This window comes from Lycium ferocissimum, chromosome 2 (genome assembly GCF_029784015.1).
Source record: "Lycium ferocissimum isolate CSIRO_LF1 chromosome 2, AGI_CSIRO_Lferr_CH_V1, whole genome shotgun sequence".
In the NCBI taxonomy this organism is placed as follows: domain Eukaryota; kingdom Viridiplantae; phylum Streptophyta; class Magnoliopsida; order Solanales; family Solanaceae; genus Lycium; species Lycium ferocissimum.
Window position 1 is genome coordinate 37,852,177 of NC_081343.1, and position 13,418 is coordinate 37,865,594.

Consider the following 13,418-nt stretch of genomic DNA (forward strand, 5'->3'; position numbering starts at 1 on the left):
AAATTGGAGATACATTTAAACATTATGAAATTACATTGTTCACAGTGCAATTGCATAAAAGAGTTGTTCAATCTGGCGCCAGCTGATGCAGTATTGTAAATGGGAGACCCACTTAAACAAAATGAAAAGAACACCCCGATAAAAGGTCTCCGACTACTTACAAGCTTTGTGTAATTGAACTCAAATATACTAACCACCAACTGTTTTATTTTTCACAGAGAACTATTTGATGTTCTATATATCAGAGAACCTGTATGCCAAGAACAAAAGTACAAGAGTCATAATAAGTAAACTAGTTACCGCTAGTGCAACTCAATCATCTGATCATCACCCTCCCTGTAATGCAAACAGTAATATCTAAGATCTGTGCTAACACCATGCTTCTCCTCGAAATCTCCAGCTTCACTCCCTTGGCTTGAGGCATTACTCGGTTTCTACATAAGGTGCCTTTGCAGGGCCATAATGTTATGATCCAAATATGGCTTTCAAGATATAGGATCAGCATAGTTTAGCATTATGTAGTGTCACTGAAGACCATGCAACAGGCAGTAAACATGCAATTCTTCACATTAACACAGTATCATTCTTGATGGTGCTTCAGCAATTCAATCTACTCCATTCAGTAACCAAACTAGATTGTAATGGAACACCGAGGGCCAATTCCTTAGTGTGCTGGCTGGAGTAACCTTACATACTATCATATTAGGTCGTGGCACCAAAAATGAGAGACCGGGAAATGCAGCAGCACAGCAATCTGTTGAAAGAGAACTTTTATGCTACTTCACGATGGTTTGGTGAATTCAATGGCAGCATATGAGAAAAATCTGTTGTGTTCAAGGCTCATTGTGTTTGACTCATCAATCCACGAGCCATCCAAATCAACGACCCAGCTTATATGAGGATTATTTAACAAGTGCGAATCATCTGTTTCATCAGCTCTTTTTGGGAATTGTACATATAGCTTTTAGCACTGCCTTTGTGCTGATGGAGTATAAATTTGTAACCTTTCTAAAAAAAGATACAGTGGCCTAATAAATCCAGGGCTGAGCAAGGATATGATCATAAAGCTAAATGTCACTATGCTTCAGCGTACTAGTCTCTTGCACCAGCTGAGAACTCTAGATACGGTTGACTCCATAAGATCCTTCATTCTCTGTTTATTTCTCCTTGAATGTTCAATATCTAGAGTCCTGTAGGCAAGACCAAGCAAGTACATTGCTGGATGTAGTCTCCTGCACATTGAAGAATATATCTGCACATCAAACCCACGTTACTGCTTTCAAGCCTACGAGATAACCCAACAACATTTCATGTGGAATTTGTTTATGCAACATCAGGAGAAGGGATACATGGTTATTACAATTGAAGATATATTTTCCATATTCATGGGACATAATGAGAACGATAACCATTTGTAGCCGAGTGGCTTCGGCTACGCTAATTAGAAGTATAGAGAGATTTTCACAATGATCTTTTCAAGCAGGGTGCAAACACATCCTGCAGTGTAAAGTTAGATCAATTTATCAAGATGAAAAACATCAAAGCATAGTTATCAGCACAAATTATAAATACCTAAATTTGTTTCTGCCAAAGTGCCACAATGCATGGGTTTATCATCAAATGGGTGGAGAATTTCAATTTTATATGTTTGAGGCTTCTACACCAGATACTTACTTCTCAAAGTGATCATTTGCCTCTAAGCCATCCCAATACCTCTGAGACGGCACATTTCGGCCTTTCTTATCTCTGCCAAATGTCTCCACATACCAACCTCCAATGTCATGCATGCCACATCGAGGTTCAAATAGCCAAAATCTGTTGGTAGAGAAAAATCATTACTACTAACATCAATAAACAAAAACCCCAAGAGACAATGAGAGACCTATATCTTGTATTAGAAGGCATTTTATTTGAAAACATTCTGATATGAATACCTTCAGCCCAATGCTCTATGGATTTCCTGCTTTTAAGTTATGAATGAAACAAAAATTTCGCAATCCAATGGCATCATCTTCTACTCAACCGATACTTAGCCACTGGTGTCTCTAGGAGCCGGAAATTCGTTAAACTACTTACAAATCCAATAAACAAATTGCTCCACTAGTTTCATGGACGCTGGAGTCGAAATTTCCTATGCTTACAACAAACAAGCACCAAATCTACCAACATAGGAAGAGCAGAGCCCTGTGATATGAAATGAAAGGAGGGCAAACTATGACTTTTATCTCTAACCTTTTGTCTTTTTAATAGTTAACCTTAACCATAAGCTTTCATAGTTACACCTTCTGAGAAAGAGTAACTAAAATTGAAAGGAGAGGGAAATGAGAGAAAAGGAAAGACAACAGTGATAGAAGTAGAAAAACATGACATTGATCAGGACCCACAGTTTTTCATAGTTAAATGTGGATGACTAGACATCAATAAAATTATAAGCAGTAAGTCCGTTAACTATGTCATTCATTTTCAGTTTTTCTTTTCCATCCAAAAAAAATCAGATAGACTAAATCTAGATCAATAATCTGATTCTCTCTAAGAGCACTTTTACGCTGCTTCACGGTGATTGTGAATTCCATGACAGCATATGAGAAAAATCTGTTGTGTTGAAGGATCATCGTGTTTGACTTATCAATCCACGAGCCATCCAAATCAACGACCTAGCTTATATGAGGATTCTTTAAAAAGTGCGAATCATCTGTTTCATCAGCTCTTTTTGGGAATTGTAAATATAGCTTTTAGCACTGCCTTTGTGCTGATAGAGTATAAATTTGTTACCCTTCTCAAAAAAGATACAGTTGCCTAATAAATCCGGGGCTGAGCAAGTATATGATCATAAAGCTAAATGTCACTATGCTTCAGCATACTAGTCTCTTGCACCAGCTGAGAACTCTAGATAAGTTTGACTCCATAAGATCCTTCATTCTCTGTTTATTTCTCCTTGAATGTTCAATATCTAGAGTCCTGTAGGCAAGACCAAGCAAGTACATTGCTGGATGTAGTCTCCTGCACATTGAAGAATATATCTGCACATCAAACCCACGTTACTGCTTTCAAGCCTACGAGATAATCCAACAACATTTCATGTGGAATTTGTTTATGCAACATCAGGAGAAGGGAATTATTCATGGTTATTACAATTGAAGATAAATTTTCCATATTCATGGGACATAATGAGAACGATAACCAATTGTAGCCGAGTGGCTTCGGCTACGCTCATTAGAAGGATAGAAAGATTTTCACAATGATCTTTTCAAGCAGGGTGTCAACACATCCTGCATTGTAAAGTTAGATCTATTTATCAAGATGAAAAACATCAAAGCATAGTTATCAGCACAAATTATAAATACCTAAATTTGTTTCTGCCAAAGTGCCACAATGCATGGGTTTATCATCAAATGGGTGGAGAATTTCAATTTTATATGCTTGAGGCTTCTACACCAGATACTTACTTCTCAAAGTGATCATTTGCCTCTAAGCCATCCAAATACCTCTGAGACGGCACATTTCGGCCTTTCTTATCTCTGCCAAATGTCTCCACATACCAACCTCCAATGTCATGCATGCCACATCGAGGTTCAAATAGCCAAAATCTGTTGGTAGAGAAAAATCATTACTACTAACATCAATAAACAAAAACCCCAAGAGACAATGAGAGACCTATATCTTGTATTAGAAGGCGTTTTACTTGAAAACATTCTGATATGAATGCCTGAGATCTGACTCAATCTCAGGGCCGTAGAAAGCTAAATGTAATGCTGAGTAGAAATCTCTTTCCAGTGCATCAAAATAGCCTGATCCAGATACTACCCTTTTTCAGCCAATGTGTTGTTTACTGTTTGTCTATACCACTTTAAACATTCAACAACTTCCATCTCCTTGATTGACGTGCTATATGATTCATACGTGCACATTTTAGAACCTTGTCTAGAACACATATCAACAAGTGCTTTTTGAAATGAGAGATACTGGTCATAATGCGCTCTCTTCTTAGAATCAGATACCTGTAAGTAAATACCTGTACGTCTCTAGTACATAAAGATATCACTCTTCACCGTGTTATATGTGTGACATATCATTTTTGTAACACTTCAGAAATTCTAGAGGAATGCTAGGATATTGATTTAGTGAACTAAGCTATTAACTAAGAATGAAAAGCTTCTGTCATAGTGGTGTCCATGTCCATAAAGTAACATGATTTCACCTAATCTCATTCTCCCCCAGAAAAAGGCATGCTTGACTTTTATGATGGCCCTTTTGCTTTCAGAATTCGGGAGTACCTTTAGATGTGTTAAAATGAGTATAACATGACAAATGTGGAAGATTATAATACCCAACAGAACAGTTCATACATCTTTGAATTGTAATTCAAATCATATTCGAGCTTAGTTCATGTGGTTTTGAATTAAGAAAATAACTACTACAAAGCCTACGCTTATGTTTCTCTTAAGTACAATTAAGCTATCAATCAACATGAAAATCGAGGCTCTTAAACATCCCAATTACTTTGTACTCCTCAATCCTAAACTAGTTCAGGTCAGCTAAATGACTCGTCTGCATCCACTCCGCTCTGTTCACGAATTTAATTTTCAGATGATTCATCATAATTAGACTAATTTTTACTCAACCCCTCCACAACATTCCTCCTCTATCCAGACTTGGAACCAGCTACACTTTGCAAAGATAGGCCCAGTTAAATATTCCAAATTTTTTAGTATACAAAATTTTAAATCCTTTGTGCCGATAACAAATATTCCACATTGATGAATTGAACTAAGAACAATTCAACAACTATATTTATCCTGATAACAATGTAAATTGAGGCAGAAAACATTAAAAAATTACTCTCTCTGTCCCATATTAGTTGTCAACATTACTAAAAATGTCCATCCCAAACTACTTGTCAATTTAAAAAATTAAGATAGAATTAATTAACTTTTTTCCATTTTGCCTTTAAAATTAGTTATTTTTTAAAGTAAACAATATTGATTACATTGAAACAGCTCAAGCCATAGTATCAGCTCCTGTTTGAACTGGTAAACAAGGTGTTGTTGGCTCGTGCTGAGAGAAGATTTATAGCAGCCATCCCAGACTTGTATCTCATTGAAGCCTTGACCACCTTTATTCCAGTAAGCTTGCCTGCTCTGATGATAGTGCACATGAAAAAAGTGGTCACCGTTAAGGATGGCAGACATGGACTGGCATATGGCTTCTTTCTCTACAAGGTGTTTGAGCATTTTGAAATCAAGGTTGGAAAGGTGACAATGGGAACCAGGAAGCAAACGTTCACTCTGGGTACTCTTGAGGAGTGTGAATGTGTGTCAAAGAAGGGAGGGGTTGGCAGTGGCTCCACAATCTCGAGTCTGTTTGATGCCCAAGAGAGAGCAAATGAAGAGATCAGCCGGTTGAAAGCTGAAAATGCAATTCTGAAAACTGAGATTCAGAATTGTACAATGGGAGGAGAGGAACCAGGTGCCAGTGGGCCGTTGAAAAAAGAAAATGCTCAGCTAAAGGCTAAAGTTAAAAAACTGAAGCCGAAAGTGAAGGAACTGACAGGGCAAGTGGTCCATGACCAGCGAGCTGCGAATGAAAGGATCGACAAGCTCCTCAAAATGATCCCTTGACCTGGTCCATCCGCTTAGCCGTCCAATTGTCTCCATCCTATGTCCTCCTCCTACAACCCCCTGCTTCCCTATTGTCAAGACTGTTCCATACTTTTGTTTAATGATTGTGGTACTTATGTTTGTTTAATTATCATATTTTGTACTTTTGGAACTGTTAAGGTTTTTGCGGTGATAAAATTGGGCATTCTCTCTGTTTTAAGCAATGATATTTAACTTTGTTTGTTTTTGTTGTTGCTCATGTTAGTGTTGTCCCAGTGGCCATGCATTAATGTTACTGTCTCTGTTTTTGCTCATGCTGCTATTTTTACTCTTCTCAATGATGCCAAAAGGGGGAAGTAAATTGGGGGGTTAATTAAGGATGATACGATGCTGAAATGCTGAAAAGTTAGTTGCTGATATGTTGTTATATTGAAAGATAGGTCTGATTCTCAAGGGGAACAAGTGGAGAATCTCGTTCTCAGTGGGAATATAAATTGTGGGTTTGTCATCATTAAAAAGGGGAAATTGATAAGTTATGCTATCTCGTGGTGATGATTTGACAAACTTATTCAAGGAACCAGATATGTTTTTAGACGAACCATATGGGATCAGGTTCTAGGCAGTGCAAGTCAACACTATAGTTGTAAGGTCACGACATCGTACCGATCGGCATAGTAATAAAGAAAGACAACGAACATATTCGCTAGTGGCCAAAGCAATATGAAATGTCACTTTAACATCAACCCACTTGCTCCACCTATGTAAACAACATGTTACAAGTGAAAACCTAACACTTGCAAATCAGAAAAATCACTCTCATCTCAAGTGCTAGTGGCCGCATCTCAAAGTGCTCTCAAGAGCAAAGTCACGACAAACAAAAGGATCAGTTCCCAATCACTGAAGATGTATTAAGTCCTTAGGTTTGTTGAGTCTTTGTCTTTTGTTCTTTATCTTGTATTCCTACTCTACTTTCAAGAAGTGTCATGATAGGACAGATTTTCAACCTTTCTGAGTTATTCACTTGGCTAGAGTTAGTCAAGGTGTGTTCTTTGCAATAGAGTTATTGTAAAGGTCTTGCAATAGAGTTATTGCAAGGGGGAGAGATTAAGAGTTTAATTCCTAGTTTGTAATCTGAAGTTGCTCGTTTATAGTGAAGTTTTAGCAAATCCTACTGCAGTGGGTCGTGATTTTTAATCCTTTGAGCAATGAATTTTCCACGTAAATATCTTGTGTTATTTACTTTCTGTCTTACTTAAAGGAACAGATAAAGAACCTAATTCTCTATCTTTGTTTGGTGGACTCGTATATTCTATACAACAACAACAACAACCTAGTGAAATCCCACAACATGGGGTCTGGGGAAGGTAGAGTGTACACAGACCTTACTCCTACCAAGGTAGGACGGTTGTTTCCGAAAAACCCTCGGCTCAATAGAAAGCATAAAAAGCATAAAAAGAGGTCAGCTAAGACCAAGACATTCAAAGCGATATGAAAATGAAAATAACGAAAGCGACTAAGCCATGATGAAGCAGTTTGCAAAGGGGCAGTAGCTATCACAACAATCGGAATTTCGTACTTCTGTCGGATCCTCCCTATCTCCTGATCGAGCTTGTGTAGGTAGATGTTGCCTGGTAGGGCCGATAGTAATACACCGTGTGGGACGGAGTAAGTGGCCCTTCTCACCTCCTACGAGTCGTCCGGCGGAAAAGACTTTCTGAATGGGGTAAAAGAACTTGGGATCGTCGATCTCTTCCTTAAAGATTGGGATGAGTCGATGTCGGTCGATGATAAAATAAGATAGTCAAAGTACAGGAAATAACAGATAGTAGCAGAAATCAAAACACAAGAAATTATAACGCGATAATACGACTACTAATATGAAAGGATAAACGAGACTATCTATTAGCCTTCTATCCTAATCTGGGTCCTCCATACCCTCCTATCTAAGGTCATGTCCTCGGTAAGCTGTAACTGCGCCATGTCATGTCTAATCACCTCTTCCCAATATTTCTTCAGCCTACCCCTAACTCTTCTGAAACCATCCATGGCCAACCTCTCACACCTCCGCACTGGGGCATCTGTGTCTCTCCTCTTCACATGCCCAAACCATCTCAATCTCGCTTCCCGCATCTTGTGTTCCACCGAGGCCACTCCACCTTGTCCCGGATAGCCTCATTCCTAATCCTGTCACTGCTGACTCGTATATTCTATCAGTAGAGGAAATATTAATTCTTTCAGACAAGGAGCAACATGGTCCTTGGAGTAAGAACAGAAAGAAATCTGATTTCAGGATTCCTCATGATAGCGGTAATGTTCCAAAGTTTGAGAGAGAGTGATGTTGGCCAGAAAAGACAATGTTTATAAATCTCCAAGTTACAGGAAAATGGCTCCTAAAATATCGATATTTCTTAATGCAGCAGACATAGAATATCGAAACTTGTTTATAAATATTTAAATCGGAGTTATGAGTTTCAGCACAATTTAGAGATATTCATATGATATTTATTGAAAGTAGGGAGGGAGTTACCTTGCATGAAGGGGTCCAAACTTCAATTGAATCCTAATTGCTCACGAAATTATGTTGGGCTATCTTTTGGCGCTTTACATTTTAAACTTCAGAACACTACTAAATTCAGTTAGTTTAATTACTTCAGAAGAATATTTAATTTATTTAGGGATCAAGTTATGTGTGTTGTAACTTGTAATATATGCATTATGTGAATTTTGTGTTACTGAGCATCTTTATATTTTTTATGCGTAATTAGATACTAAACTTTATTTTAACAATATTAATATTATCAAAATCTCATATACTACATAATTCGGCTTGCACGTGTATTGCACTTGCCAAAACACTAGTATGACTTAAAAGTGAAAACCTTGAAAATAGCACAAGTGATAAAGATGATGTCAAAAAAGAAACTAATTAATTCAAGGACTTTCATAAAGCAAGGCAAGGTCAAAAAGTAACAATAAATGCAACTAATTGGAGGTGTAAAATCACCTTATAAGGTTTTTATGAGTTAGAGTTGTAGACTTTTTTTTAAGAAAATAACATTAGATATGTATGTAAATTAAGTTTAATGTGTGGTTATGTTTCCTTTGTCTTTTCATTCGTTTAAGCTTAATTACTTGCAATTGCAGTGGAATCTATAGTAATACAATTTTATTCGAATTCGTGATAATCTGATAATGGATTCACATTAAATGAATACATTAATTACACGTGGCAATAGGCGTGCCAAACGGAGTAGTGCACCAACTATAAATTACATGGGCATCCTTGTTGGCATTGCACAGGCTTATTCAACCAAAAAATCTGCTTAATTTCTTCTTTCAGTATTCGCTTTGCAATGGAAACGAAGGTCTGTAGGGGTAGGCAAAAGATTGAGATGAAGTTGGTTGAATCTAAAGAAGCACGCTTCGTTACCTTTTCAAAAAGGAAACGGAGCCTATTCAGGCAAGCGAATGAGCTTTCAACGACTGGAGAAGATATTGGTGTTCTCCTCGTTTCACCTAGTGGATTCTTATGGCTCCACTAGTATAGAAAATATAATTGATAAATTCCTTGATTGGAAACTAAATAACTCTTAGGTGGTTGATCAACCTGATGTGGGGAAATCATATGTCTTTCAGGCATTTAATGATTTTTGTAATGAATCACAAGTACTCAATGAGGAGGAAGAAAGTAGAAAAAGAAGGTATAGGGTCTTGTACCCTGGTTCAGAAATACCTCCTGATAAACACAGGTTGGAGCAGTTGGTAGCACTCATGTTGCGATTGGACAAAATAAAAAAAGAAGCAAAAAATAATATTTTGGCCGAGAGCTCCAAATTTGATTTGAATGTTGTCCCTGATCCCGATGAGGGAGAGAGTTCTGGAACTCACTAATGTGCAATGCTAATTGGAGTTCTTAAATTTGGGACTAGTGCAACTATCGAGTTTTTAATTTGGTCAATTATGTAGTTGTCTTGTTGTCAAGTCAGTTATCGTAGTTGTCTTGTTGTCAAGTCAGTTATCGTAAGTGTTCGGTCGTCAGAAAAGAAAAAAAAAAGGTTTATAAAATTGTTATGTTTTTCTTATCCTTTATGCAAATCCAATAAAATAAACTCTTCTGTGATAACAAAATGCCATGGGATTTAATTTGTTTCATCTTTAATATTCTATGAAGTTTTGTGTTGTTCTAGATCAGTAGACCCACTGAAATATTTTATTGAATAAACAATGTAAACTGATGAAGGAAGAAATTCGTCGATCTTCCACCGATTTTAGAAAATGAATTTTCTAAATAGTGCGAAACTAGTCAACACTTATTTATGTATAAACTTAGGACCCATAACGCCCAAGGTCCTTTCATGACGCTATTGCTTAGTTGGTAGAAAATTAATCTTTTGAATAGCTTTATTGCCTCGTCAGACATTCTTTGAACTGATTGATCCACTCCCCCATGCTAATTTGTCTGATGACTTTGGGGCATTACTTAAATTTTCTTTAAAAGGAATTGATTTTTGTGAACCAACAACTAATACATAGTATTCTCGTTTCTGGACTCACAATTTACACATCCTTGGGAGTAGGAACTAGTCATCAATTAAATTGCAGGGATGGGTACTGGTTGGAACTGAGATATTACTAGTGACACTTGTTTTTCATATAATAAACTAGTAGAAGATTTCATCCTGAACAGTTCAGCAATCAAAGAAAATTCATCGGTCTTCACTCTAAGGAACAGCCCAAGAGTGTTACATCAAGTTTAGTATCCAAAAATTGAAATTGGAGATACATTTAAACATTATGAAATTACATTGTTCACAGTGCAATTGCATAAAAGAGTTGTCTGATCTGGCGCCAGCTGATGCAGTATTGTAAATGGGAGACCCACTAAAACAAAACGAAAAGAACACCGTGATAATAGGTCTCCGACTACTTAGAGCCTGTTTGGATGGGCTTATGCCTATAATTCATTTAGCAATGACTTATAAAAAAAAAAATAAGTTAAGAACTGTTTTCAGCTTATGTTCTGCTTTAGATAAATTTAAGTCAAATGGGCCCAATTATTTTTTTGAGCTTATATTAAGTAAAATACTTTAAGCTGGCCAGCCAAACACTCAAAAAAGCTGAAAACAGCTTATAAGCAACTTATAAGCCAATCCAAACGGGCTCTTACAAGATTTGTGTAATTGAACTCAAATATACTAACCCCGAACTGTTTTATTTTTCACAGAGAACTATTTGATGTTCTATATATCAGAAAACCTGTATGCCAAGAACAAAAGTACAAGAATCATAATAAGTAAACTAGTTACAGCTAGTGCAACTCAATCATCTGATCATCACCCTCCCTTTAATGCAAGCCATCACCTGAGAACAGCAATAGCTAACATATGTGCTAACACCATGCTTCTCCATGAAATCTCCAGCTTCACTCCCTTGGCTTGAGGCATTACTCGGTTTCAACAATGTTATGACCCAAATATGGCTTTCAAGATATAAGGATCAGCATAGTTTAGTATTATGTAGTGTCACCGAAGACCATGCAAAAGGCAGTAAACATGCAATTCTTCATATTAACACAGATCATTCTTGATGGTGCTTCACCAATTCAATCTACTCCATTCAGTAACCAAACTAGATTGTAATGGAACACTGAGGTCCAATTCCTTAGTGTGCTAGCTGGAGTCACCTTGCATACTATCACATTAGGTCGTGGCACCAAAAATGAGAGACCAGGAAATGCAGCAGCACAGCAATCTCATTGGCAGTTGAAAGAGCACTTCTACGCCGCTTCACGATGATTGTGAATTCAATGGGAGCACATGAGAAAAATCTTTTGTGTGCACGGATCATGGTGTTTGACTCATCAATCCACGAGCCATCCAAATCAATGACCTAGCTTATATGAGGATTCTTTAGAAAGTGCAAATCATCTGTTTCATCAGCTCTTTCTGGGAATTGTAAATATAGCTTTCAGCACTGCCTTTGTGCTGATGAGTATAATTTTGTTACCTTTCTCAAAAATGATACAGTTGCCTAATAGATTCGGAGCTGAGCAGGGATATGATCATAAAGCTAAATGTCTTCAGCGTACTAGTCTCTTGCACCAGCTGAGAACTCTAGATACGTTTGACTCCATAAGATCCTTCATTCTCTGTTTATTTCTCCTTGAATGTTCAATATCTAGAGTCCTGTAGGCAAGAGCAAGCAAGTACATTGCTGGATGTAGTCTCCTGCACATTGAAGAATATATCTGCACATCAAACCCACGTTACTGCTTTCAAGCCTACGAGATAGTCCAACAACATTTCATATGGAATTTGTTTATGCAACATCAGGAGAAGGGGATTATTCATGGTTATTACAATTGAAGATATATTTTCCATATTCATGGGACATAATGAGAACGTTAACCATTTCCAGCCAAGTGGCTTCGGCTAGGCTCATTAGAAGTATAGAAAGATTTTCACAATGTCTTTTCAAGCAGGGTGCAAACACATCCGCATTGTAAAGTTCGATGAATTTATCAAGATGCGACACAGCAAAGCATAGTTATCAGCACAAATAATAAATACCTAAATTTGTTTCTGCCAAAGTGCCATAACGCCTAGGTTTATCATCAAAAGGGTGGAGAATTTCAATTTCATATATTTGAGGCTTCTACACCAGATACTTACTTCTCAAAGTGATCATTTGCCTCTAAGCCATCCCAATACCTCTGAGATGGCACATTTCGGCCTTTCTTATCTCTGCCAAATGTCTCCACATACCAACCTCCAATGTCATGCATGCCACATCGAGGTTCAAATAGCCAAAATCTGTTGGTAGAGAAAAATCAATACTAATAACATCAATAAACAAAAACCCCAAGAGACAATGAGAGACCTATATCTTGTATTAAAAGGCGTTTTACTAGAAAACATTCTGATATGAATACCTTAAGCCCAATGCTCTATGGATTTCCTGCTTTGAAGTTATAAATGAAACAAAAATTTCACAATCCAATGGCATTATCTTCTGCTAAAGTTTATACTTGGCCACTGGTGTCTCTAGGAGCCGGAAATTCGTTAAACTACTAACAAATCCATCTAAAACAAATCTAACAAATTGATCCACTAGATTCATGGACACTGGAGTCGGAAGTTCCTATGCTTCCAACAAACAAGCACCAAATCTACTAACATAGGAAGAGCAGAGCCTTGTGATATGAATGAAAGGAGCCCAACTATGACTTTTATCTCTAACCTTTTGTCTTTTTAATAGTTAACCATAAGCTTTCATAGTTACACCTTCTGAAAAAGAGTAACTAAAATTGAACGGAGAGGGAGAATGAGAGAAAAGGAAAGACAACAGTGATAGAAGTAGAAAAACAAGACATTGATCAGGACCCACAGTTTTTTCATAGTTAAATGTGGATGACTAGACATCAATAAATTTGTAAGCAATAATGTCCGCTAACTATGTCATTCATTTTCAGTTTTTTCTTTTCCATCAAACAAAAATCAGATAGACTAAATCCAGCTCAATAATCTGATTCTCCCTAAGCCCGCCTCTTCACCTTACATTGTAACTAGAGAATAGGCACAAACGTCATGGTAGTTCGACAAAAATCTAGGAAGTGAATAGCTTGTACTCTTGATGAGTATTGACTCAAAAGGTTTAAGTTATGGATTATACTTGCTTGGAGGTAGCTTCGCTCTGCTGCATCTGCACTCACAGGTTGATACTTCATCTCCTAATTGATACCAGTGCATGTGTCTTACCTGGAAAAAGTTCTCACGCAAATTAAAGTGGAAGAATTATGAATATGATTCTTTTAGCCAAGAG

General features: G+C 37.2%; 1 protein-coding gene across 9 annotated transcripts in view; it reads right to left on the reverse strand.

Moving 5' to 3' along the window:
• LOC132036258 (uncharacterized) overlaps nucleotides 1-13,418 on the reverse strand; it is a 35,241-nt gene that overhangs the window by 18,327 nt on the left and 3,496 nt on the right. For 2 of the 9 annotated variants that reach the window (XM_059426554.1, XM_059426562.1), the window contains exons 3-5: nucleotides 13,269-13,354; nucleotides 12,269-12,409; nucleotides 10,760-11,824 (exon numbers count right to left, since the gene is read on the reverse strand). In XM_059426554.1, the coding sequence (XP_059282537.1) occupies nucleotides 11,677-11,824; nucleotides 12,269-12,409; nucleotides 13,269-13,354 (375 nt within the window). In that variant the 3' untranslated portion in view covers nucleotides 10,760-11,676. Of the gene's footprint in view, nucleotides 1-10,759; nucleotides 11,878-12,166; nucleotides 12,410-13,149; nucleotides 13,355-13,418 lie in introns of those variants that run through there. The other 7 variants (XM_059426569.1, XM_059426576.1, XR_009409550.1 and 4 more) reach the window with 7 other exon arrangements.